This window comes from Macaca mulatta, chromosome 11 (genome assembly GCF_049350105.2).
Source record: "Macaca mulatta isolate MMU2019108-1 chromosome 11, T2T-MMU8v2.0, whole genome shotgun sequence".
Lineage (NCBI taxonomy): Eukaryota > Metazoa > Chordata > Mammalia > Primates > Cercopithecidae > Macaca > Macaca mulatta.
Genome location: NC_133416.1, coordinates 116,443,680 through 116,468,663, shown reverse-complemented (window position 1 = coordinate 116,468,663; position 24,984 = coordinate 116,443,680). Strand labels below are relative to the sequence as shown.

General features: G+C 52.8%; 1 protein-coding gene across 3 annotated transcripts in view; it reads left to right on the top strand.

Annotated features, from left to right (window-relative positions):
* Positions 1-381: 381 nt before the first annotated feature.
* Positions 382-24,984, top strand: part of FOXN4 (forkhead box N4) — a 31,689-nt gene continuing 7,086 nt past the window's right edge. The window contains exons 1-8 of one of the 3 annotated variants that reach the window (XM_077954895.1): positions 382-525; positions 1,329-1,417; positions 19,332-19,477; positions 21,464-21,588; positions 21,690-21,800; positions 22,123-22,250; positions 22,891-22,987; positions 24,102-24,309. In XM_077954895.1, coding sequence (XP_077811021.1) covers positions 1,332-1,417; positions 19,332-19,477; positions 21,464-21,588; positions 21,690-21,800; positions 22,123-22,250; positions 22,891-22,987; positions 24,102-24,309 — 901 coding nt within the window. In that variant the 5' untranslated portion in view covers positions 382-525; positions 1,329-1,331. Of the gene's footprint in view, positions 526-1,328; positions 1,418-18,272; positions 18,937-19,331; positions 19,478-21,463; positions 21,589-21,689; positions 21,801-22,122; positions 22,251-22,890; positions 22,988-24,101; positions 24,310-24,984 lie in introns of those variants that run through there. The other 2 variants (XM_077954897.1, XM_077954896.1) reach the window with 2 other exon arrangements.

Genomic DNA, 24,984 nt, shown 5'->3' with positions numbered 1-24,984 from the left:
TGCGGGAGAGAGGAGGTTGCAACAGATTTTTCCGTCCGCCCACGTCCTTTGCCCCAGGCCAGGGACGGGATTGCAAGTTTTAATGCACCCAGCCTCCTTTTGCAACTTAATTCCCTTGGCCGAAATCACCCTCCCACTGCTCCTCAACGCATGCTCGCGGGCATGCAGTTGTCCCTGTTGGCAAAGTTTGAAGAGGGGTCCCTACCCCTGCACCCCTCCGCCCCGCCCCCCTCACACACACCCCCCCAGAACCCCGGGGCGTGCAAGGCTCGCGGCTGCTGGGAAACGCCCGCTGCAATCCCCTTGACCCTGCCCTGTAACTGACCCTTGGGGAAAAGCCCCCCGCACGGCTACTGCGCATGCTCTGAGCTGGACAGCTCCAGAGAGGGAAATTTAAAAACGGTTCGAGCTGCGACGGCGGCCAAATTGCGGAACGCGAGGGGCGAGCGCGAGGGAGCCCCCCTCCGGAACCCCTGCCCGCCCCCGGAGTGCCGGCAGCGGCGGCCCCGCGAGGATCGGCTCCAGGTACCGCCTTGCAGGGTCGGCTTTGCTCCCTCCTCCCGGGCAATGCCGGGCATTGCATTTCCAGGGTAGAGACCCGGGCGCAGGGGCTGCGGGGCCGCCTCCCTCTGCTCCCTTTTCCTCCTTCCTGGGAATCCTTCGATGGCTTTGGGGGCGGAACTGGGAGCCTTTGATGGACTTTTATGTTGGTTCAGGCTTGGAGTTTGAGAAACTTAGGGAACTCAAATATTTTTATTTTTTAATTTAAGGCAGTGTTTGTGTGTTGCGGGGGTGGGGGTGGTTGGACTGGTTTTCCAGTAAGGACTTGTGGCATTTCTGAAGGCATTTCCAGGGCAGGAGCTTGCGGGGATTATTCCCTTTGCAAGTGGGGATTTGTTCCCCCAGAGAAATACACATGTCACATCCAGCTGCCCCTTATTTTCAAAGTGATCATAACCAAACTGAGGTTGAAAATATAAGGCTTGGAAGGAAATCGGTTTTTCTGATTCCTATTTTGTGAGTCCACAATTTCCGGGGTTTGACGTTTGGATTCTAGAGGCTTCCCCTGCTCTTCCCCCATTAATTCGAAAGAAGCGGGAATTTCACTTCATTCTCTTCATTTGCTTGTAAAACCCTGTAGAATTGCCCTGGAAAAGTGACCTGAGATGCCCAGGAATCCTCTAGAACTTTTTTCTTTAAAGAAAAAAAAAGAGTGTTCTGTGAGTTGATTGCACTCCATCTTTCTGAATTGCGGGAAAAGTGTGGGTTTCTGCCTTGTCCATATCGTCGCTGACGGGAGCTTTGTTTTCTGCTTGTCTTTTCCCAAGGAGATGATAGAAAGTGACATCTCATCCATAATGTCAGGAATTATTCGAAACTCAGGGCAAAATCACCACCCCTCTCCACAGGAATACAGGTGAGAGCTCCAGCAATAACAAACTGTATATTTTTTAACTGCTCAAAGTGTTTATATGCTGTTTATGGTTTCTGAAACTGCCCAAGAACTATTGTTATGTCCAATTCTGTGATTTTTGCGGGAGAGCTGGAAGGTGTTGATTTCAATGTTGATCTTGCTAAGGGTGTCTGGGCCACAACCTGGCCCAGTGGGACCACGAAATGCCTTCTGTCTCCTGTCCCCTCCAAAAGAGGTCCCTTTCTGCATTTGATACTGTTTGGGCTTCCTGGTGAATGTTAAGATGACAATAGCAGCTACTGCTTCCCCTACAGTGGCCTTAATGGGCCCTGTGGGAAATGCTCCCCACCCCACCCCCCCGGCCAAAAAAAAAACAAAACAAAACGAAAAAAACACCCTTCTGGGAGGAATTGGGTTCTATCCTCTCCATGGATGTTAAGAAAGTAGTCAGATCTGCTAGGTTCTCAGCCAGTCTGTGTGACATTCAGCAAGTTCTTTGCCCTGGGCCTCACTTCCTCATCATTTAATTGATCTTGTTGAATTAGATGATCTTAAGGTCTCTTCTAGGCCTCATGTGTTTGAAGAGTAAATTAGATGGAAACTGAGGCCAAAAGAAGTTATTTCTTGAAACAGGGTGAAGCAAGGTACAAGTGAGAGGATGCATGGAAGGCTTCAGAGCCCTTCTTTTTTTTTTTTTTTTTTGTCTTCAAACCTCATAGCCGAAAAGGCCTTTAGGGGGTCATCCAGTCTGTGCACCCCCTGTTTTTTACAGTTGGGGAAACTGAGGCCAAGAAAGGAGAAAGGGCTTGTCCAAGGTCTCCAGGAGGGAAAAGGAGGAAAAGGAAGGACCTGGAGTCCCCTCCTGGCCTTTCTTCCCTTGAGGCCAGGGAGCCCTGACCTGGTTTCCAGGGCTCCCCCGACAAAGCAAGCAACGTGTCTGTAGGCTGAGGGGGCACAGTCCAGATTACAGAATGGGGACAGGACCAGGGCCGGCCTGGGAAGAGCAGGCTGTCACCTCCTATCAGCCCTGTTTACCCAGGGGTTGTCTGGCCCCCCGGGGTCACTGCAACTCACCAGCAGTGCCTGCTGGGGCAGACCACAGTCCCCAATTAGAGGGAGGCTGCTTCCTGAGGGCTGTGGGCCTGGAGGCTGCCTTCTGAGATCCAAATGAGGACACAGATTCAAACAGCTATTTGCAGAGAGCCTGCTGTGTGTAGAGCTGGGGCCAGGTACGTGGCAGTTTGCAAGCACCTACTGTGTGCCATCCCCCATCACTCACCTCATCTCAGGAGGTTGCTCTGATGAGCTCTGTTGTATAGGTGAGGAAACTGAGGCTCAGAAAAATGAAATGGCTTCTCCCAAGATCACACAGCCAAGGGCCTCTAGGCTTCCTTCCAGCACTCACAGGGTTTAAATAATGCCAAGTGAGTTAGTGGCAGTGTAAGGGTTAGCAGCTTGGGCTCTCAAGTCCATTATAATCCCAACTTCTCTGGCTGTGTGGAGCTCTGAGCCTCAGCTTCTTCCTCTGTAGAATGGAGATAGAAATAGTACCCACTGCATGGAGTTGTTATGGCAATTTTGTAATCATTTTTCGCTCTGCCGTTCACCAATTATGAGCACATTCACCTGTAAACTTTCATAGTTTTGTGCAACGGGGATAATAAAGGCTAGCTCTGGAGGGTTAAGTGAGATATGTATCATATTATCTATGAAGGTACCTGACACCCAGCAGGCACAGAACGTATCCAGGGTGAATCTACCTCTGCCCTCCTAGCTGCAAGCCTGGGCGAGCTCATCCTTCCTCCAGGGTGGCTTTAAGAGCTCAAAGACATTGAATCTTACTGTTACCTAAAAGCACCCCTTAAAAGCACTGGAGATAGGGGAGTCAGAGAGTGAGAACAATTGCTAGGATTCAGACACATGCAGGTTCAAAGGCCAGCTTTAGGCAGGGCCAGTGACTTGGTTTCGTTTCTCATCTTTAAAATGGGCATGATCATGGCTCTTCCCTCATGCAGTTGCTGGGAGGATTAAGTAAATAAAGCTTGTAGAGCAAGAAACACATAATCAGTAGTTGCTGTTGCTGTTACCACTTAGTTACATTAGAGAGTCTGGCTTCCTGCAAGAGACACGTCTATGGAGGGCTTTCACGATGGGAAGTGAGGAGGAACTTGGAGGGAGGGAGAAACCCTGAATCCAGATGCCCAGGTGCTGCCCAGGAGGGGCTCCCACCAGACTCGCCCCGGAGTCTTGGCCCCATTCATCTGGGCCACCCAGCTGACAAACTGTCTGGGGCACTAAGCAGCTGGCCTTCTCCAAAAACAGGGCAGGGCAAGCAGAGAGCGTCTTGGGGGCCTGGCAATGCCTAGCCAGTCCACTGCCCAGCTAGCAGGGGTCAGGGGTAGGGGAGTGGGGAGGAGAAGCAGGCCTGTTCCCATCAGCACTGGATCCAGAGGTGCCCAGGCTCCTGGTCTGGTGCAAGCCTTTCCTATTCACATGGATTCAGGGCTGTTTTTTTGTTCGTTTGTTTTGTTTTTGTTTTTGTGTGTGTGTGTGTGAGTCACTCTGTCATCCAGGCTGGAGTGCAGTGATGTGAACTCAGTTCACTGCAACCTCCACCTCCCAGCCTCAAGCAATTCTGCCTCAGCCTCTCTAGTAGCTGGAATTACAGGCGAGAGCAACTGTACCTGGCTAATTTTTGTATTTTTAGTAGAGACAGGGTTTTGCCATGTTGGTCAGGCTGGTCTCAAACTCCTGACCTCAAGTGATCCACCTGCCTCGACCTCCTCCCAAAGTGCTGGGATTATAGGCGTGAGCCACCATGCCCATCTGTGTTTTCTTATATCTAACGGCCAGAGTATCCAGAAAGGCAAAATAACATAATAATAATAACAATAATAATAGCAGCTGGTGGTTTCTTAACCGTTTACTGCCTGCCTTGCCTATGCCAGGCTCTTGGCATAAATCCCCATCAAATCCCATCAAATCCCCAAAATCACCCCGTGAGGGCACCCCTCTTGGGCCCATTTGGTGAATGAGGAAACCAAGGCTGAGCCTGTTTATATGGCTTAACAAGTTGGCACAGCTCGTCATGGATACAGTGGAGACTTGGCCCCAAAGCAGTTGCACCCTGAGAGTATTTGTAACCACCATCTGTGACCACTGGCCCGAAGTCCCACTGGCCATGAGCATGGGTGCTGGAACAGAATAAGCTGCTCCATCACCTCACCGCTGTGTGACCCTGGACGAGTCACTGCCTCTCTCTGAGCCTCCGGTTCTTCATCAGTGAAATGGAGCCACCCAATTTGCAGGTTTGCTGGAAGGATTCTGTATCTCAAGTGGGTCAAGGCACTCAGAGGGGCCTGGGAGAGAGTGCTTTCTTACGGAGGGAGTTTTATGATTACACAGTGACTTCCCGCTTCCAACAACTCCCATTTTTCTCCCCAAGTAATAGCCCAGAAGAAGTGTATGGGCTTCTCATTCACCCTCCCACATCTCCAGAGAAGGGCTCCAAGGACCACGCAGGCTGTGGGTCCAGCCTCTTGTGCAGCCGCCTGGCTCTCCATCCCCCTGGGGCCGAGTTTGGCCGTTAATTTTCAATGGCTGTGTGCAGGAGGGCGGGGGCAGCAGCTAGAGGCGGCTGCCCTGTCCCTGGGGAGCTGTCAGGAGTCAGTGGCGGAGCCTAGACAGCAAATTGGCAGCAGCCTCTCAGCCCCGCTGCTGACGAAGGGGCAGGGGACCGGGGGTGGTCCTGACCTCTTGGGCAACGGTAAACAGGGCTCATGCTGAACCTGGGTTAGCTGGATTTCTCTCTAGCTCAGGGGGTGGGAGGAAAGTTCACCCTTAGAGGTGCTAAAACAGAGTTATTAAGTACCTACTGTGTGCCAGGCACCTGCAAAACATCTTAGCAAGGGTAGCGTCCCATTTCTTCCTTTCCTTCCCCTTCCCCTTCCCCTTCCCCTTCCTCCTTCCTTCCTTCCTTCCTTCTTTCCTTCCTTCCTTCCTTCTTTCCCTCCCTCCCTCCCTCCTTCCTTCCTTCCTTCCTTCCTTTCTTTTTTTTTTTTTTTTTGATGGAGTCTGGCTCTACTGTCCAGGCTGGAGTGCAGTGGCACAATCTCGGCTCACTACAACTTCCACCTCCTGGGTTCCAGCAATTCTACTTCCTCAGCCTCCCGAGTAGCTGGGATTACAGATGCCCACCATCACGCCCAGCTAATTTTTGTATTTTTAGTAGAGATGGGGTCTCACCATGTTGTCCAGGCTGATCTTGAACTCCTGACCTTAAGTGATCCACCTGCCTCAGCCTCCCAAAGTGCTGGGATTACAGGCGTGCCATTTCTTTATAGTAACAACCATGAGACAGGTACTGACATTATCCCAATCTACACATAAGGATACTGAGGTCAAGAGACATGACTTGTTCAAAGGCACACATTTATGAAGGGGCAGAACTTAAATTATTAATCACCTGCCCCCACCTTTTAGAATTTATTTTGGAGGTCAGGTCCAACAAGCTCCTTTTACAGATTGGGAAACTGAGGCCCAATGAGATGATGGAAGGCAGGCTTCTGACTTCTTGGACCCTCACCTTCTCCCAGGGCCATGAGGCTCAGTGGTCCTCCTTCCGGATCCTCGTCCTGGATGTTCACTTCCCAAAATCTCAGTCCCTTCTCTCAGAAATGAGGTGACCTTGGGGAAAAGCCCTTCCTCTCTGGATGGTGGTTCTCTTATCTCTGGACTGCCAATGCTGCGCACGTGGTAGATAAAAGTTAACACATATGTACTGGATAGATGGACGAATAGACGAATATCACATGAAAATAACACATCCATGGAAACACAGGGAGGCTTCATGCTCAAGGGATGATAAATTTCTCTTGAACTCACACTACGTGTGGGGATAGTTTAACCCATATCAGGTGACTTCACCCATCAGTTGTGATCTCCTTGGAAGGGACTCCGCTTCTGAGGGGCAGTAACCATCCCGATGTCTTCTCATCCCTTCACCCTCAGGGTGGAGAGAACAGCTCCTCAGGTGACCTTATGGGTAAGGAAGAGAGGTAGCCTCTCTGCGGTCTCTTTCCAGGTCTTGCAGTTTCATCCCTAAAAAACACACGTGTGCACGCACTCTCACACACATGCACATTCTAAGTCCCAAGTCACCCTTGTTCTAGAAAGGAAAGATTCTTTTAGCCAAATTCCTAATCAAATCATTTCACACTACACTGACCCTTGGCCAAGTTGCGAATTTCTGAGCTTGCTAAATTGTATTTGATTTTCTTTTTCCTGTACGTGGTTACAAAAGATGTGTTAGCTAAATAAACACCTCCATGAAATGCTTCATCCCTTTTTGTGTAATGGTTGGATCGGGAACAAGAGCAGCTTTCAGTGATGTAACAGTTTCTTACCAACCACATCTCAAGAAGGCAGGCAAAACCTTGTAATCAGGGTGGAGTTGCCGCCCAGGTAGGGCAGGGCGTGTCTCTGAATCCCTGGAATAGTGATCTGACCCCCACTCTGAGGCAATATTTGTCAGGCACACCCCTGCTAAATGACAACGCAGAGGAGAGAATGAAGTGGGAAGAGAGAAATGTGGTCTGAGTACCTACCATGTGTCTGGCTTTGTCTTAGAGGTTACCTGATCTTATCCTCACATCTGCCCCGTGTGGGGAGAATTATTATTCCATTTTACTTGTGAGGAAACTGAGGCACAGAGAGGTGAAGTGACTTGCCCTAAATCACACAGCTACAAAGGGGTTGAGATGGGATTTGAACTAAACTCAAGATGGATATTCTTTCCTCTATACAATTGCTGTATCAACCTAAGGAATCCCAAGGTGGGAAATAAAGAGTTAATTGTGGTCTGTGGACTTCAGCTATGTAGGCAAGGATTCCCCAGAAACCATAATCCATCCATAAATATGTGTGACCCTGTGTGGGCACCTGCCAGGCTCTTTGGCGAGTTCATTGCATTTCACCTCTACGGCAACAATCACGAGACAGTGGCCATGGGGGTCCAGTTCACATTAGGGGGACAAATATTTGTCAAATGAAAGGCTCAGAGCTGGCTGCTATGGGTCTTGTAATGAGGTGTAAGACACATCCATCTCTGTCCTCCTGCCCTTTAGTATCTAGAAGGGTGGAGTGGGTAAGAACAGATGCCTGGGTTATATTAGTGGGTGACCATGAGTGGTCTGTGCTATGTGTAGATACTGACGGCGCTAACCATTTCAGGAGAAGGGAAGACTGGGAGATGCTGGACTGGTCTGGGAGGGCTTCCTGGAAGAGGTGATATTTAAGCTGGGCAGAAAATGGATGGAGATTGAAGAATGCAAGATATGTTGGGGCTGGGCTGAGGACTCTTCCTCCCTTTCTGACTCTAGCTTTCATACTTGGGAGTATGTTATAGATGCCCACAGGGTGTTGGGTCCTATGCCAGGTGCTAAACAAAATAGAGGGCCTCCTCGTCCTTGCCATCCTATGGCAGAAAGACTGGAAACGTGTAAGTAAATATCTCATTGCAAAATAAGTATTCTGTGGACACACACAGGAAGAGATAGGGAGGGTCTGGGAGGGCCTCTCGCAGGAGAGATCATTTAGGCTGAGAAAAAACCAGCTATAAATGAGTGCATGGAACAGCATTCCAGGCAGAGGGAACAGTGTGTGCAGGGATCTTAAGATGAATGAGAATTAGAATGTTTGAGGAACTGAGAGATGGACAGGTTGCTAGAGCAGAGAGAATGGAAGGAGAGAGGTGGGGAAGGAGATGGCCAAGTGTCAGGTCAAGGTGAGGAGCTTGACTCTCACTCCCTTGGTGGGTTTTAAGGACAATGACAGGTTCCGATGTCCCTTGTAAAAGGTCACTTTGGCTGCTGGGTGTTAAATCCATTCCACGAACAGTTCTCCAGTGCCTACCTGGAGCCAAACACGGCACCTGTGGTTTGCCTACCCCAAACTAAGAGGCAGGCTCTGTTCTCACCTCTGTTTGGTACATGAGGATGCTGGGGTTCAAAGGCCATTGAGTTATCTGCCCAAGATTTCCCCATTAAGAGTGGAGCTGGACTGGAATGCAGGTCCCCTTGGTCCCTGTCCTCCTGTTTCCTGCCAGTTTCTTTCCTCCCTCCAGCAACATGACTGATTAATTAAGGACATTGTCCATTAAAGTGGGTTGGGTTGGTCTCCCAGTCAGCATAGGATGGAAGCCATGGACTCCAGTGGCATTTTGCCTTGCCCAGAGCCACCACAGGGTCCCCTGACAAGTGGCTGTGACACCATGGGGATACCTGGCGCTGGATTTTTTTATTTTCTATTTTTCATTTTTATTTTTTTAGAGACAGGGTCTTGCTCTGTCACCCAGGCTGGAGTGCAGCAGTGCAATCATAACTCACTGCAGCCTCAAACTTGTGGCTCAAACAGTCCTCCCACATCAGCCTCCTAAGTAGCTGGGACTACAGGCATGCGTCACCATGCCTGGCTAATTTTAAAACATTTTTGTAGAGGCAAGGTCTCAGTATGTTGTCCAGGCTGGTCATGAACCCCTAGCCTCAAGTGATCCTCCTGCGTCAGCCTCCCGAAGTGCTGGGATTACAAGCATGAGCCATCACACCTGGGCACACTCTGATTTTTTAAATAAATGATATGATGAGGGCTTGCCCTTCCTGCATTTCAACCAAACCGGCAGAGCAGCTGCGTGAAGAGGCTCCAGGCTCTCAGTGCATCCCTGGTTCAAATCCCAGCTCCTTTGCTGATATGCTATGTGACTGAGACCTGTCACTCATCTCTCTGGGCCTCAGCCATCCCATCTGTGAAATGAGGATGACAGGTAGCTGCCCCCACAGGCTGTCAGGAGACTGGGGAGTTTTGGACCTAGGGGGTTGGCAGAAGGTGGCATCCCATGCAGGGGTCTCTCCTGTGCGTTCTGGAGTCCTGCGCATTCAGAACAGTGCCTGGCAAGTAAGAGTTCAAGAAATGCTGTGGAATAGAGCAGACACTTCCCGAGTGCCGGTCACCTTGCTGTTGGCTGTCTTCACGGGGCTCACTCCTCCATGCTGTCAGGAGAGGTTTACTAGAAGGGGACCACCACCACTGGGGTGAGCGGCCCTCCTGCGTGCCTTCGTCCAGTCCTCACCATACCTCGTGAGATGGATGAGCATTAGCCCTCCCATTTTACAGATGTGCAAACTGAGGCTCAGAGAGGCACACGGCTGCAGACAATTCTCACAGCTGCTAAGTGGCCAGACCTAGGCCTGACTGACCCCCAAAGCCTACCTGGGTAGCACTCCACTGCAGTGCCACAGAGAGAGCAACGGGGGACCCGGGGCTGGGCTGCCCAGCTGGGATGGGCTTAGGATGTGGCATTGCAGAACTCAGAGCCTTCTGAGCAAAACTCAGAAGGGCACACAGGTAACACCCAGGAAGTCATAAGCACATAGGAGGTACTTGGGAAATGGATTACACCAATGATAGAGTGTTATTCTGACATTGATGTTCCCAGGGTGCCACCCTCAATCCTAGCCCGGATCTGTCTCAGACCTTGAATGCTCCATGCTCCGTTCCTTCAAAAGGGACCCAACCCTTCAGCATCCCCCTACTTCCTGGCAAAGGGGGGGGCTGCCTAAAGGGGCTCTGGTGGCATCCCAGATGGGGAAATCGAGGCCCAAGGAGGGAGGAGCTGAAGCCGCTACCTGGGGCTGCTGAAGCTTGGGGATTTGGTGAGGTCACCTGGCTCGACCTCACCTTTCCTATCTGTTAAAGGGAGTAATGAAGTGTCTAGGGTCTGTGGGCGTGTGCATGTATGTGTTTACATACACGTGTGTGTTGTGTGTGCATATGTATGTGTGCACGTGTGGTGTGTGCACATGTATGTGTGCGTCATGTGTGTACTGTGCACATGTGTGCATGCGTGTGTGTGCATATGTGTTTTGATAAGGAAAAATATGCACCTGCAATATTTTTAAGGCAATGTAAGAGGCCTTAATATTTTAAGGCAATGTAAGAGGTTGAGCTTTGAAAAGCAAGAAGTGTCTTTGGGGGCGGGGGAAGTTGCTGGTGAACTACTGAATTCAAGGAGACTCTGGTGCACCAGATAGGTCTTTTATGTTCTTTTTGCCCAAAAAGCTCTCTGCTCACTAATGAGGACTCCCTGTGGGTGACAGATCACCCACGTAGTCTGAGAAAGACACATTGTCAGGAGTCACCCTGGGGACCCCTGAACTAATAGATCTGCCTGCCTTTTCAGCAGAACAGATGCCTCATCTGATCTGATGCTTAAATAAATTATTGCTGAACTGTTGTCATTTTCTCTTAGGCGGCTCCCTTAGGGTAGCCGCTATTATTATTCCCACTGTCTACACAGTGAAACTGAGGCCCAGGACAGATAAGTCACCAGCCCCAGGTCACACAGCCAGGAGGAGCTCACACCTGTGGCCCTGAGGGAACCCTCTACCCTGTTGCTGCTGCTTTACAGGTGGGGATATCGAGGTCTGGAGAGGGAAAGGTGCTTGCCTAAGATGATGGAACTTTGGAAATGCACCCAGGGGGTTGACCTGCAGGTTTCTCCCCCAAATGTCGGGGGTCTTTGCATCAAAAGGAACCTTAGAAGGGCCAGGCATGGTGGCTTACACCTGTAATCCCAGCACTTTGGGAGGCCGAGGTGGATGGATTACCCAAGGTCAGGAGTTCAAGACCAGCCTGGCCAACATGGTGAAACCCTGTCTCTACAAAAAATACCAAAAATTAGCCGGGCATAGTGGTAGGTGCCTGTAATCCCAGCTACTCAGGAGGCTGAGACAGGAGAATTGCTTGAACCCAGGAGGCAGAGGTTACAGGGAGGTGGAGGTTGCAGTGAGCTGAGATTGTGCCACTGCACTCCAGCCTGGGCAAGAAGAGCGAAACTCTTGTCTGAAAAAAAAAAAAAAAGGAACCTTAGAGGTTGCTTGGGCTGACCCTTCATCCAACAGGGATGGGCCTGGCAGTTCATCCCCTCGGCTACCGCTTGGATAGGTCTGGGACGGGGGGCTCACAACTTCGTGAGTTGCCCTAATACACAGCTCCTGTTTTTACAGAGCTCTTCCCTGCAACCTCCTTGCTGGTGGTGGGGATGGCGGATGGGGTACTCGTTTTATAATGAAACATACTAAAACTCAAAATTCCATGAAATCATCTCCTTAAATTTCCAGATCTAAATCAAATTTCTAGTTGTTTTAAGGCAATGTAAGAACACCACAGATTTTTTTCCATCAAGATAGAAAGGATTGTTTCAGATCACAGATCACTGCCACCTAGAACTTTCTCCACTGATGGAAACATTTCATATCTGCACTGGCCACGTGTGGCCATTCAGCACTTCAAATGTGGCTGGTGGGCCAAGGAACTCTGTACATTGATTTGATTTTAATGAACTTAAATGTAAAAGCTGCTCGTGGCTGCCTATTGGGGAGACACTGGGAGAATTTTCTAGATATCACAGAGCAGCAGTCCCAGCCTTTTTGGCACCAGGGATTGGTTTTGTGAAAGAGAATTTTTCCATGGATCCGGTGAAGGAAGGGGGATGGTTTCGGGATGAAACTGTTTTACCTTATATCATCAGGCATTAGATTCTCCTAAGGAGGCCGGGCACCGTGGCTCACGCTTATAATCCCAGCACTTTGGGAGGCCAAGGCGGGTGAATCACTTGAGGTCAGGAGTTTGAGGCCAGCGAGGCCAACATGGTGAAACCCCATCTCTACTAAAAATACAAAAACTGAGCTGGGCGTGGTAGCGCCTGTAATCCCAGTTACTTGGGAGTCTGAGACAGGAGAATCGCCTGAACCCAGGAAGCGGAGGTTGCAGTGAGCTAAGATCGTGCCACTGCACTCCAGCCTGGGTGACAAGAGCAAGGCTCTGTCTCAAAAACACAAAACAAAACAAAACAAAAGATTCTCATTAGGAGTGGGCAACCTAAATCTCTTGCATGCACAGTTCACAATAGGGTTTACACTCCCATGAGAATCTAATGCCGCTGCTGATCTGACAGGAGGTGGAGCTCAGGCACCTGCTACTCACCTCCTTCTGTGCAGCCCGGTTCCTAACAGGCCACGGACCAGTACCAGTCCTCAGCCTGGAGGTTGTTGACCTCTGTAATAGAACACACTTCTTCAGCCAGGGAGAAAAGGACACGGTTGCTGTAGCCAACCCAGTCTCTGGAGGTGGATGTCCTGGTTCCACCACTCCCTGGCTGGGTGACCCTAGACAGGCCCATTCCTCTCTGGCCTCAGTGTTCTCATCTGGCAAATGGGAAGGTGGTGATGATAACAATCCCTGCCTGATCAGGCTCTTGCAAGGATGATGTGAGATCCAGTGTGAAAGTGGCTTTAGCTCAGGGCTGGGCGCACACGAGGGGCTTGTCCACCCCATGCCACATCCATGGGGGGACAGCTGACCCCAGGGGAGTGTGGGTGGAGCAACCAGAATGCTGGGTCTGTTTGCTCATCTGTGTTCATCTGTGGGTACTTGTGGAGCAGCCTTCGTGTGCCTGGCCCTGTGCTGGGCACTGGGAGTTTGGCTCCTCCCGTGGGGGCGTGAGGGTCCTTGCTTCAGCACCAGGGCGTCTGGGGGCTGCCTGCACCCAGCAGGGGACTCAACCCTTGTCCTGTCCTGGTCTCCTCCCTGCCAGACCCTTAGGGACCCTCAAGACCTGAAGGTGTAGCCCCTGCCCTCCCTGGGGCCACCAGTTGGGCTCAGAAGAAAGTTGTGGTCAACTAGAGTGCTCCCTGGGGCTCAGAGAAATGGGGAATCCAATGGGGAGACACTGAAATGCACAGAGGGAGAAGGAAAGGCGTCCTTTTGAGGGAACAGAAGGCGCGTAGACCCAGAGGAAGACACACGGAGAAGCGGGGAAGGACATTTGGCCCCAACTGGGACCGTTAGTGCAACGGAGGCTTGTCACACACCACACCTGAGTGAGGGCAGGGGCCACCTCAACAGAAGGAGGGCGAGATGGGCCACAGCTCCCCAGCACTGGGTGTGCAGGAACAACCTGAGGCTGGGGGATGCATTAAATGCAGGTACCCAGCCTCTTCCCCAGAAAGCCTGCCTCAGTGGCTCTGGGCGACCCAGCAGCAGGGCTGGTACCATGCAGGGGACTGTGGGTGAGTGGGGTGGAGACAGGTCCATAGGAGATCGGGGACCCTGGACGCCATGTCAGAGGAGGGGGAAGAGGAGAGGATGGGCACTTAGCACAGCTCTTGTGGGTGCTCTGCCTCCATCGTTGTTGCCCCCATTCTACAGATGGGGAAACTGAGGCTCAGGAAGGTTAGGAAGCACACCAGACACCACCAAACCTGACGGGCAGGGCTGGGGCTTCCTCCCAGGGTCCCTCAGTTACAGTGACAGACACAGAAGAGGGAAGGGGAGTCGGAGATGGAGGGAGAGTGGAGGAAGCAGGTGGAAGGAGTTGGGTCTTTTTTTTCTTTTTGAGACAGAGTCTTGCTCTGTCACCCAGGCTGGAGTGCAGTGGCAAGATCTTGGCTCACTGCAACCTCCGTGTCCCAGGTTCAAACAATTCTCCTGCCTCAACCTCCCGAGTAGCTGGGATTACAGGCGCATGCCGCCATGCCCAGCTACTTTCTGTATTTTTAGTAGAGACAGGGTTTCGCCATGTTGGCCAGGCTGGTCTCAAACTCCTGACCTCAGGTGATCCGCCTGCCTTGGCCTCCCAAAGTGCCGGGATTACAGGCATGAGCCACCATGCCCGGCCAGAGTTGGGTCTTTTGAAGTTGATTCTTCTCAAAGCCTCCTTTGGAGGTGACCCTAGGCAGGCAGGCATCAGTGACATGGGTGAGTCAGGGTTAGCAGGGCTGAATTTTCCTCTCACCCAGGAACTGAAGTGACACTCCCAGAGCGGGAGCAGAACAAGCCTTGGGAGGAGAGCCCAGGGCAGTGGGGCTGGAATGTGCCTTTCTCTTTGAAATTAAAATGTCCTGTCATTTTCCAGTAGACGGGAAACTTAGGTTGATACAGGGTCTCTCTCTGTGTGGCTGTCTCTGTCACACACACACCAGGGAATATTCCCAGCCCTCTAAGATGGCAGGTGGATCACAAAGCCACTGTGCCTCCACACCAGTGTGCCAGCCTGGGGGTATGAGGCATTGCGGCTATTACTGTTATCACTCACGCCCATTTTACAGGTGGAAAACTGAGGCTGGTGATTAAGTGCCCTCCCCAGGGCCTATGGCTGAGAAGCCAGAATGGGTGGTTTCAGAACCAAGGAGCCTTTCCTGAGTTACAGCTGCTGTGGGCCCTGTAGTTTACACCGTCTCAAATGAGGCACCGGGAGACAGTGAGGCGAGGGCACATGGGGACGCCTTTAATGAGGGAACTTCAGGCACTGATGAAGGAGAGGTATGGAGGGGGCTTCGCATGCCACTGTGGAGAGGGGGGCGTGCTGACCTTTCTGCAGGGGACAGAGGTCAGAGTGGTCAGGTGATTGGGGGATGAGACATTCTCAGGTAGGCCCTGGTGCGTCAGCCCCTGGCCCTTGCCATGCATGCAGAAGACATGCCTGAATGCCAGAGAGACTCTAAGAAACAGTGGGAAGCTAACCAGGCTTCGGAGCCAGTGGACTCCCACCACAGTGCTCCTGGTGCCCACAGCCACTGCAGGTGTCCAGGGTGCTGGCTGGGGCCACCTGTCAGGTGTACTGAGGTGGACATTCTGGCATGGGCAGTGGGCACAAGAGAGGACCAGACCACCTTTGGGATGCCTGGGGCAGCGGGGAAGCAGGGGCCTGGCCATCAACCCCAAGCATGTACAGCAAACCCCTGAGAAGGGAGATGGGGACTGCACCTGTGCCAAAAGTCAATCACACAGTGGCTCATCTGATCCTACGATAGCCAGGGAGTGGAGCCCCAGGGACCTGCAGTGACTTGTCCAAGGTCATGCAGCTCAGGGATCACAAGGACTTGAACCCAGATCTGTCCAGTCAAGGCCTGAGCTTTGGCCATGCCCCCTGTGGGCTGTCCTTCCCCCAGAGCATAGCTGGAAGTCCCAAGGGTGGGGCTTCAGGGTCTGAGCTGGGGCCCCAACTCTGCATTTTAACTGGCTCTCTGGGAGATGCCAGTTTGCACAGCCCCAAGTGAGAGCCCGGGACCCAGGGTGGGGCATCTCCCCCAGAAGATGTCTGATCTCCACCTGTAGTGCCACAGGAACAATCTGAGGCATGCAGACAGACCCGGGTTCGAGTTCTGACTGCCTCGCTTACTAACAAAGGAGTTTTTCTTTTACTGGGTTGGCTTCAGCTTCCCCCTCTGTGAAGTGGGGCTGCCTACTCTCTGTCCCTGTCCTGGGGCTGTGACAAGGACCTGAGGAGGCAGAAGACAACTCTGTCAGTTCAAAAGGGCTGGATGTGACCATCACTGTCACACCAACTCTCAGAGCTGGTGGCCTGCGGTCAGTCTTTTTTCAACCAGCCAAGCAGGCATGTAAAGGGCACCCACTTTGGGAGGCCAAGGCAGGCGGATCACGAGGTCAGGAGTTCAACACCAGCCTGACCAACATGGTGAAACCCTATCTCTACTAAAAATACAAAAATTAGCCCAGCATGGTGGCATGCACCTGTAATCCCAGCTAGTCAAGAGGCTGAGGCAGGAGAATCGCTTAAACCCAGGAGGCGGAGGTTGCAGTGAGCCAAGATTGTGCCACTGCACTCCAGCCTGGGTGACAGAGCAAGACTCCATCTCAAAAAAAAAAAAAAAAAAAAAAGGCACCCACTGTGTGCAAGGACATGGGGCAATATGGGGCTTGGGGCCAACACTCAGTGAGCCAGAAGGCGGGGTAATGGGGCAGAGACCTAGACAGTGCAGGACTCGCTGGTCCTGGCGAAGTGTAGAGAGCAGTCAGGGTGCAGAGTGGGTCCTGTGCTTGGGGTCTGGGTGGCAAAGGCTTCCCAGCGGAAGTGCTGCTCTCGGGGTAGCAGGAGCCTGCATGGGGAGTCAGGACCCCAGCCCTGGTCCTTTTCCATACTGTGACATTGGGAGCAAACCAATCTCTCCTTCCCAGAGGTAAAATAAGGGGTGGGGTCCAGTGATGTCTGTGGGATGTCTGGGGTGAAGAGGCCAGAAGTCAGACTTTGCAGTGAGCCTCCAGGGGTGGGCATGGGTGCCGGGGAGGAGGCGGAAAGGGCATCATTCCTGCAAGAGGAACGGCAAACGCAGAGGCGCGAGCCCTGCCTGGGTCTGCTGGGGGCTGCAGGAGGAGTGGGGCTGCAGGAAGGGGGAGCCAGAGGGGCTCACAAGTAGCAGGAAAGAGAAGCATCAGGATAGCGCCATTGACTCAGCCCAACTAGACACTCAGCCATGTGCTACGCCCTTTATACCTGACTTCGTGTAATCCTCACTCTGTGGGGAGGCAGGCTGACAGCACTGAAGTGACCACTCAGTCCTGTGTTTCTTCATCTGTACAATGGGCCAGTGTAAAACCAGGGTCTGGCACACAGGCAGTGCTCCTTACAGGGAAGTGTTTAGTGGTAGCTGTGGCCAGGGCATGTCGATGTGACCCCCAGATCCCAAAGCTTCAACGTACTTCCAGCCCCCTGGCGACCTGGTGAATATTAATATGAACATTAATGTTGGTGTTAATATTAATAGCAGCTAAATATTCATATTACATTTACTATGAGCCACTGTTCCAAGTGCTTTACATGCAATTACATATTTCTTATGACATCCTATGAGAAAAGAGCTATTGTTATCCCCATTATACAGATAAGAAACTGAGGCTCAGAGAGGTTAAGCCAGTGGCCCAAGGGCACACAGGCAAGTGGAAACTAGGATTAGAATCCAGAGCCCAAGCATTTAACCACCACGGGTGCTGCCTGTTAGGTTTACCTGCTCCCAGAGATTCTGCCCCACAGTGGCACCTAGGAACCTAGTTCATTTACAGCCCCTCACTCAGGGAGCTTTGGAGGGCAGCTACCTTGCTAAACCTGCCAGCAGGGGCCCAGCCCCACTTCTCCTTGTTACCGCAGTGCCAAGCAGAGCGGCCAGGGCAGTGGGGAGTCACAGCAGGTTACTGAACAGGAGCATGGCTTGTACCACCAGGCGCCAGGAGGTTTGCTGGCCAGTGGGTGAGGAAGGGACGGTGGGGACTAGCCAGCACCCCCAACAGCGGGTGGCACACCAGGCCCTGCCCCTGCACTTCACCCCATGGTCTCCCAGGGCCTGAGGGGACAGATGGTATCACCCAGGCCCAGGCCGTGGCTGTCACTTAGCCAGATGAGTTACGAGCAGGCTGGAGGGGTGGCAGCCGGGGGGCCGCAGAAACAATTGCACTGAGACCCTGGGACAATGGGGGCCACGTGCCACAGGGGCAACAGTCGTTTGTCACACAATGGGATGCCGGGGGACAGCAGCCGGGCCAACTGCTGCCACTGACACGGCCGGCCGCGTTTTCAAATCGTTTCCAGGCCCTGTTTCCCTATGAGGCAGCCAATCGCGGGGGCAGCCAGGCAGTCACCTGATGCCAGCTTCGTGGGCCCAGGGCCCGGGCCCTGTGACAACTGAGCAGTGTGGCCATGGCAACGCTAATTGTGGCCCTAAAACACAAGAGGGGAGAGATGGGGAGGAGCAGAGAGAGAGAGACAGAGAGGGAGGAGGAGGGAGAGGGAGAATGTGAGGCCGAGCTGGCCAAGCAGATGGAGGGAGGGAAGGGGCCGGGCCTCGCTGGAGCCTCTGAGAGGCGCAGAAAACCAGGGCAGGATGGGTCGGTGTCCCGCCTCTCTCTACTCAATCTATGAGACTATTTTTGAAACATGGAGCTTAGAATTTAGACTGTGGGCCTCTTGGTGGTGACACAGAAAGCCCCTGGCCGCAGGGTGGCAGATGTGGGGTCTGGCGTGTGCTCCTGGGCTGGTCTCTGCACTGTCACGACAGGGCCCAGATGGTGGTGTAAGACCCGGTGCTCTTGGAGTCGCGTGGCAAGTGTGACTTCAGGGCACTGGGGAATGACATGGCTATCGCAGATCACCAACCTGTCTGGCACCTCCGTGGGCAGCTATCCTACATCCACAACAAGCAATGTTTTGCCCATGAATCTGTTGCGGCTGGTGGGCGTGGGTCCCGGCTGGAACTTCCCGGGGCCACCAGGGGTCAACGTGAAGAGCTCAGGCTTCAGGAGGCACTGACTGGGTCTCAGCCCCACCACCTCCTGTTCTGTGTCGTCTTGGGCGGTGACTCAGTGCTTCGAGCCTCAGTTTTCTCATCTGTACATTGGGAGTATGGGCCCACCCTACATCTCACAGCAGCTGTGGGAATTGTGCAGGACAGCGCTTGTTGAATGCTGAGTCCAGGGCCTGGCAGGTAGCAGGTGCTCAGCTGCCTCAGCACATGGCAGGATCATCCACGCGGACTGTTCCCAAGTTCCATGTTCCTCACAGCTACAGCACAGCAGGAAACTGCCCTGGACATGGGGTCGGGAGCCTGATCCTGTCCTGGCAGGTGGGACCCTGGCCACAGGCCCTGACTGCTCTGTGCTGTAGTGTCCCATAGTAGGTAAGCTCCAACTGTGCCTCAGTTTCCCCATCTGCAAAATAGGAATAATAATACCTGCCTCACAGGGTGACTGGGAGTGTAAAAAGTCTTGACCGCTGCCTGGCACATAGTAAGTCCTCAACAAACATTTGCGTGTATTGTTTTTGTGGTAGGTGCTAAGTAGGATGTGTTAAGTGGGCGAAGGAAGGAAGGAAGGATGAGGATGAAAGATCTGGCCACCAAAAGGGATCTGGGACCAGGTTCCCGTGCCCAGTCCTGGGGATTGGCAGGTTGGAGGGCTGGCGTGGCTTGGGGAGATGAGGCACATTAAGCGGATGCTTCCAGAGGTCAGGACGCACCCCCAGGAGCTGGCCTAAGCTCCCCCTCCCGCCAGAGCTCTCTGCTCCTCTCTTCAGGCTTCTAGCCACCACCAGCGATGACGACCTCCCCGGGGACCTGCAGTCGCTGTCGTGGCTCACGGCGGTGGATGTGCCTCGGCTGCAGCAGATGGCAAGTGGCCGCGTGGACCTGGGTGGCCCCTGCGTGCCACATCCACACCCAGGTAGGCTCAGGGACAGGGTGGGCAGGGAGGAGTGTGATATAGGAAAGGGGGTGATTCCCAGCCCTGCCACCCACCCACCGTGTGGCCATGACCCCGTCTCCCAGTCTCTCTGGGCCTCTCTTTCTGCATCTGTAAAATGGGACAAATGCTCCTTCCTTAGAGGGATGTGGTTCATCATTTGCTTAACCGTGTGCCAGGCCCTGAGTGAGCTAAGGTTTCTGTGAATACAGTCCTGCTGCCACAATGGTGCATCCTGAACCTCTAGGGCAGTTGGCAAACTACAGCCCGTGGGCCAAATGCAGCCTACGGCCTCTTTCTGTACAGCCTTTGTGTTAGGAATGGATTTTACATTTTCCAAGGGTTGTAAAAACACAGAGACCATCTGGCTGGCAAAGCCTAAAATATTTGCCATCTGGCCCTTCACAAGAGAAGTTTGCTGCCCCCTGATCAAGAGGATTCCAAGAGATAATATGTGGAAGTGCTGAGTGTAGGGTCTGGCACACAGTAGATACTCAATAAATGGCAGCTAGTTGCAGCTAATGGCAGTTAGCTGCAATCATAGGCAATGGATAAAATGCTTAGAGACACAGAAAGTACTGAAGAAAAGCAAAACAGTGACAAAACAATAAACAACAGTATATTAAAAGTACCAGTGGTTGAAAAATACTTGTCTAGGATTATTTGTTTCATTGGGCAAATTGTTCTTGGGCAAAGCATGTATAGCAGGGGTCAGCAAACTTTCTGTCAAGGGCCAGGTAGTCAATATTTTAGATTTTGTAGGTAATCTGATCTGTCAAAACGATTTAACTGTGCCATTGTAACACAAAACCAGCCGCAGACAATATGTAAATGAATCAGTGCAACTCTGTGCCAGTAAAACTTTATTTACAAAAACAGGCTCTGGGCCAGAGTTTGGCTGCCAGTTTGCCAATCCCTGATCTAGAACCCCCAGGGGACAGCTGTGTGATCTCAGCCAAGTGCTTTCTGCCCTGACCAGTTTCCACATCTGCAGCAAAAGTGTAACAGAACTGCCTGCATGGGACATTGTGAGGATTCGATGCAGAGAGTGCCTTGAACGCAGGAGGTGTTTAATAAATGGTGAAATAAGGATGCCTCTTCCTTCACTGTGGCTGCTGGGTACTTTCTGTGGGCCTGTTACTGTGCCAGGCATTTGGAGCAATGAGTGATAGAAGATGTGGTCCCAATTCTTAGGGAGCTGACGATCTGGTCAGAGAGAGAAGGACAAGACAAACAGATCTAGGGACAGTGGCAGCCAGAACTCAGAGGAGAGAAGGACCCATAGGGCTTCCTGGAAGAGGTGCCCCTAGGGCAAGACCATCCTGCAGGTCAACTTTGCTTGACTGGAGGTGGCTGCCTGAAATCAGCCTAGTGCAGTAAGAATCTGTGATAGATTAGCAATGTCTGTCACAAGCCCAGCACAAGATGGGGGAAGTATGTCTGCTATTCTCATCCTGTGTGGAGGAGCAGGGCTTGGCAAAAGGGAGAGAAGGCACAAAGCCATTTTGGACCTAAACCTAGAGGCACTCAGGAGCCATGGCATGTTTTTGAGAAAAGAAATGAACAGTGAATTAGTGTTTTAGCTTCATGAAGGACAGGGACTAAGCTATTACATCATCATGATTATCATTTATTATTGACTCATGTGTATTGAGGTATTATGTGCCCAGCAAAGTGCTAAGCACTTGATAGACATTATCTCATTTAACCCTCACAGCAAATTTATAGTTAGGGGTATCAGTAGTTCAAGGACGAATGGGAAAACTGAGGCTGACCTAAGGTTGTATAGCACGTAAGAATCTACTTTTCACTACATACCAGGGAAGTGATTTGCCAAGCACCTACTCTGTGCCTGGTCTGAGGAAAGGGGCTAGCTCCATTCTCTGGAGACACCTGGGCACTGGGCCATTCCTGGTGGCAGCCACCATTCCTCTGGCCCAGCAGCGTCTCTGTGCTTCTCTCCTGCAGGTGCCTTGGCTGGGGCGGCCGACCTGCATGTGGGAGCCACTCCAAGTCCCCTTCTCCATGGCCCAGCAGGCATGGCCCCCAGAGGCATGCCAGGTCTGGGCCCCATAACTGGTCATGGAGACAGCGTAAGTACCACTGCATGGACTGCGAAGGGTGGGCAGTGCCCTCCAGACTGGGTGCCCACCCCCACTCTGACCCTCTGTCTCCTCCTCTTCCCGCCCAGCAGATGAGCCAGTTCCCCGTGGGGGGCCAGTCCTCATCTGGCCTGCAAGACCCGCCGCATCTGTACTCACCTGCCACCCAACCACAGTTCCCGCTCCCCCCGGGTGCCCAGCAGGTACCAAGGGCTCAGGGAAGCCCTGGACTCAGCAGCAGACACCCTGCCTTGGGCTGGCCAGGGACCTCTCTGAGCCTCAGTTTACTCACCCAGAACATGGGAATAACATTCCCCCCCATGCTCAGGTCATGGGGTCATTCATTCCGTTCCCCCAAAACTCCTGCCCTGAGCGGAGACAAGATTGTTTCCTGGACGGCTGTGAATCCCCACACGAGGCGTTTTGAAACTAGGGTTGGGACAGGGTTACTGTGAGTGACGTATGTTCTTTCTCACCTTCTTTCTCTCTCTCTGCCACTTTCTCCCTGCCCCTGCCTGTGGGAAGTGCCCTCCTGTGGGCCTCTATGGCCCCCCATTTGGGGTACGGCCCCCCTACCCCCAGCCCCATGTGGCTGTGCACTCGTCTCAGGAACTGCACCCCAAACACTACCCCAAGCCCATCTACTCGTACAGGTGAGGTCCAGGGTGGGCCGGGTCAGGGCCGAGGGCGGCTCCGGGAGGAGAGGGATGAGGCTGCGCTCAGGGCATCTCAGACAGCTACGTGTGGCAGCCCAGACTTCCAAGAGGGAGGTTTTGGGGAGTGGGGAACCCCCAGGTGGGACTTGTTCTCAGGAAGGAGCATCATAGGGTCCCCCAGGTCAAGAGCCCACTGCAGACCTGAATCCAGTGCCACAGTTCACTTCATTCACAAGCTGTGTGGCCTTGAGGAAGTGGCGTGGCCTCTCTGAGCCTTGATTTCCCCAAATGTAAAAAGTCATCAAAATAATAGTATTGTATACCTCACGGGAGTTTGGGGAGGGGGAAACAACCTAGGGAAAGTCTAAAGGCTCATAGTCATTAAAATTATGGGGATGCCATGAAGAGGGGAAAGGGTAAGATTTCTCAAGTCAGTACCAATGGTTGAGCCCAGGGTCAAGGAGAAAGGGCAAAGGGTGGGAAAGACATCGGGCCATGAAATGGTATTGAGAGCTCACTGTGTGTGAGTGTGTAGGGTCAAGCAGGGCAGGCTTCCTGGCAGAAGAGGCACTGGGCTGTCAGCCTGAGACCCCTTCACGCCTGGCCTGCCCTGCCCTGCCCCACCTCCTGCCCCCAGCTGTCTGATCGCCATGGCCCTGAAGAACAGCAAGACGGGCAGCCTGCCTGTGAGTGAGATCTACAGCTTCATGAAGGAGCACTTCCCCTACTTCAAGGTGAGGGGTCCCAAGCCAGGGTAGGGGTGCTGGAGCTGCCTGGTGCTGCCAGAATCCAGGGCTGGCCCTGGGCCAACCCTCTTTGGTTCCCAGTTATGTCTGTGTATCTGGTGATTAGGACATGTGCACATACACTCACATAGAAGAAAGTCAGAAAGAGAGGGGGCATTTGAACTGGGCTCTGACAGATGAAGAGGAGTTCATTGGGCATCCCAAGGAGAAAAGGGTAGAGGCACCAGACTAGTTACTCAGCACGGATTCAGTACAACATAATGATGCAAAACAACGGAACTGGCAAGAGCCTTCACCTCTGAGCCTCAGTATCCTCATATGTCAGGTGTGGAGAATCATCCCAAGCTGGCAAGGTCAGTGAGGATCCTGCGGATAAGGGCCTGGCAGCTTCTGGCATAGGGTTGGCCACTAGTAATGTTATCCTTGTTAGCATCAAAGCAAAAAGTGGAGCAGGAAGTCAGAGGGTACACCAAGCTGTAGGGTCCCTGGCCTGGACAGTGTCCTCAGCAAAAATACTGCAGTACAGTGTGTGTGAGTACATGTACACGTGTGGTGTGAGATGCATTGTGATATCTGGTTATCTAGCATTTAAAAATAATTTGCTGGTGGTGCACGCCTGTAGTCCCAGCTACTTGGGGGGCTGAGGTGGGAGGACTGTTCGATCCCAGGAGGTCGAGGTTGCAGTGAGTTGTGATCACACCACTGTACTCTAGCCTGGGTGACAGAGCAAGACCCTGTCTCAAAAAGTAAATTTGCATTGAATACACTTGACCAGTTATCCATTTATTGGCATCATTCTTCCTTGCTTGCTTCCTCAGTGGGAGAGGGAGTATGGAATATCCAGCAGGCCAGGCTGCATCCTCCTATAGTAACAGTTGGCCAGAGCTGAATTGTACTTCCCCTCTCATCAGGGCATGGCCACACCAGCTGGCCTCCGTCCCCAGCACTCTCTCTTGTCTCTCCAACTTGAGGCTGAGTGTCAGTCACTGTCAAATTACTCCTGCCACCGCGATGTCCTGCCGCTACGGGCCTGAGTAGGAGATCCCCGGGGTAGGAGGAAGGGCTTACAGGGAGGCCTCTGAATGCCGATGTCTCTTCATAGACGGCTCCCGACGGCTGGAAGAACTCGGTGCGGCACAACCTGTCTCTGAACAAGTGCTTCGAGAAGGTGGAGAACAAGATGAGCGGCTCCTCCCGCAAGGGCTGCCTGTGGGCTCTGAACCTGGCCCGCATTGACAAGATGGAGGAGGAGATGCACAAGTGGAAGAGGAAGGACCTGGCTGCCATCCACCGGAGCATGGCCAACCCTGGTGAGGCCCGGACAGCCCACAGCGCGTGCGCGCGCACACACACACACACGCGCACATGCACACACGTACACACATGTGGAAGAGGAAGGACCTGGCCACCGGAGCATGGCCAACCCTGGTGAGGCCCGGACAGCCCACAGTGCGCGCACACACACACACGTGCACGCACACAAATACACGTGCGCACGCACACAAATACGCGCGCACACACACACGCACACACACATGCGCACACACACACACATGCACACGCACACATACATGGAAGAGGAAGGACCTGGCTGACATTCACCAGCGCATGGCCAACCCCGGTGAAGCCTGGATGCACACACGTGCATGCACACAAATACACGTGTGCTCACACACACAAATGCACTCACACACCTGTGCACACAAACATGCACACATACACAGAAGAGGAAGGACCTGGCCACCATCCACTGGAGCATGGCCAATCCCGGTGAGGCCCAGACAGCCTGCAGTGCGCATGCACACAAGTGCACACGTGCATGCACACACACACGCAGAACAGGAAGGACCTGGCTGGCATCCACTGGAGCATGGCCAACCCTGGTGAGGCCCAGATGCATGCACACACACACACATGTGCACACACACGGAAGAGGAAAGACCTGGCCACCATCCACCAGAGCACGGCCAACCCCGGTGAGGCCC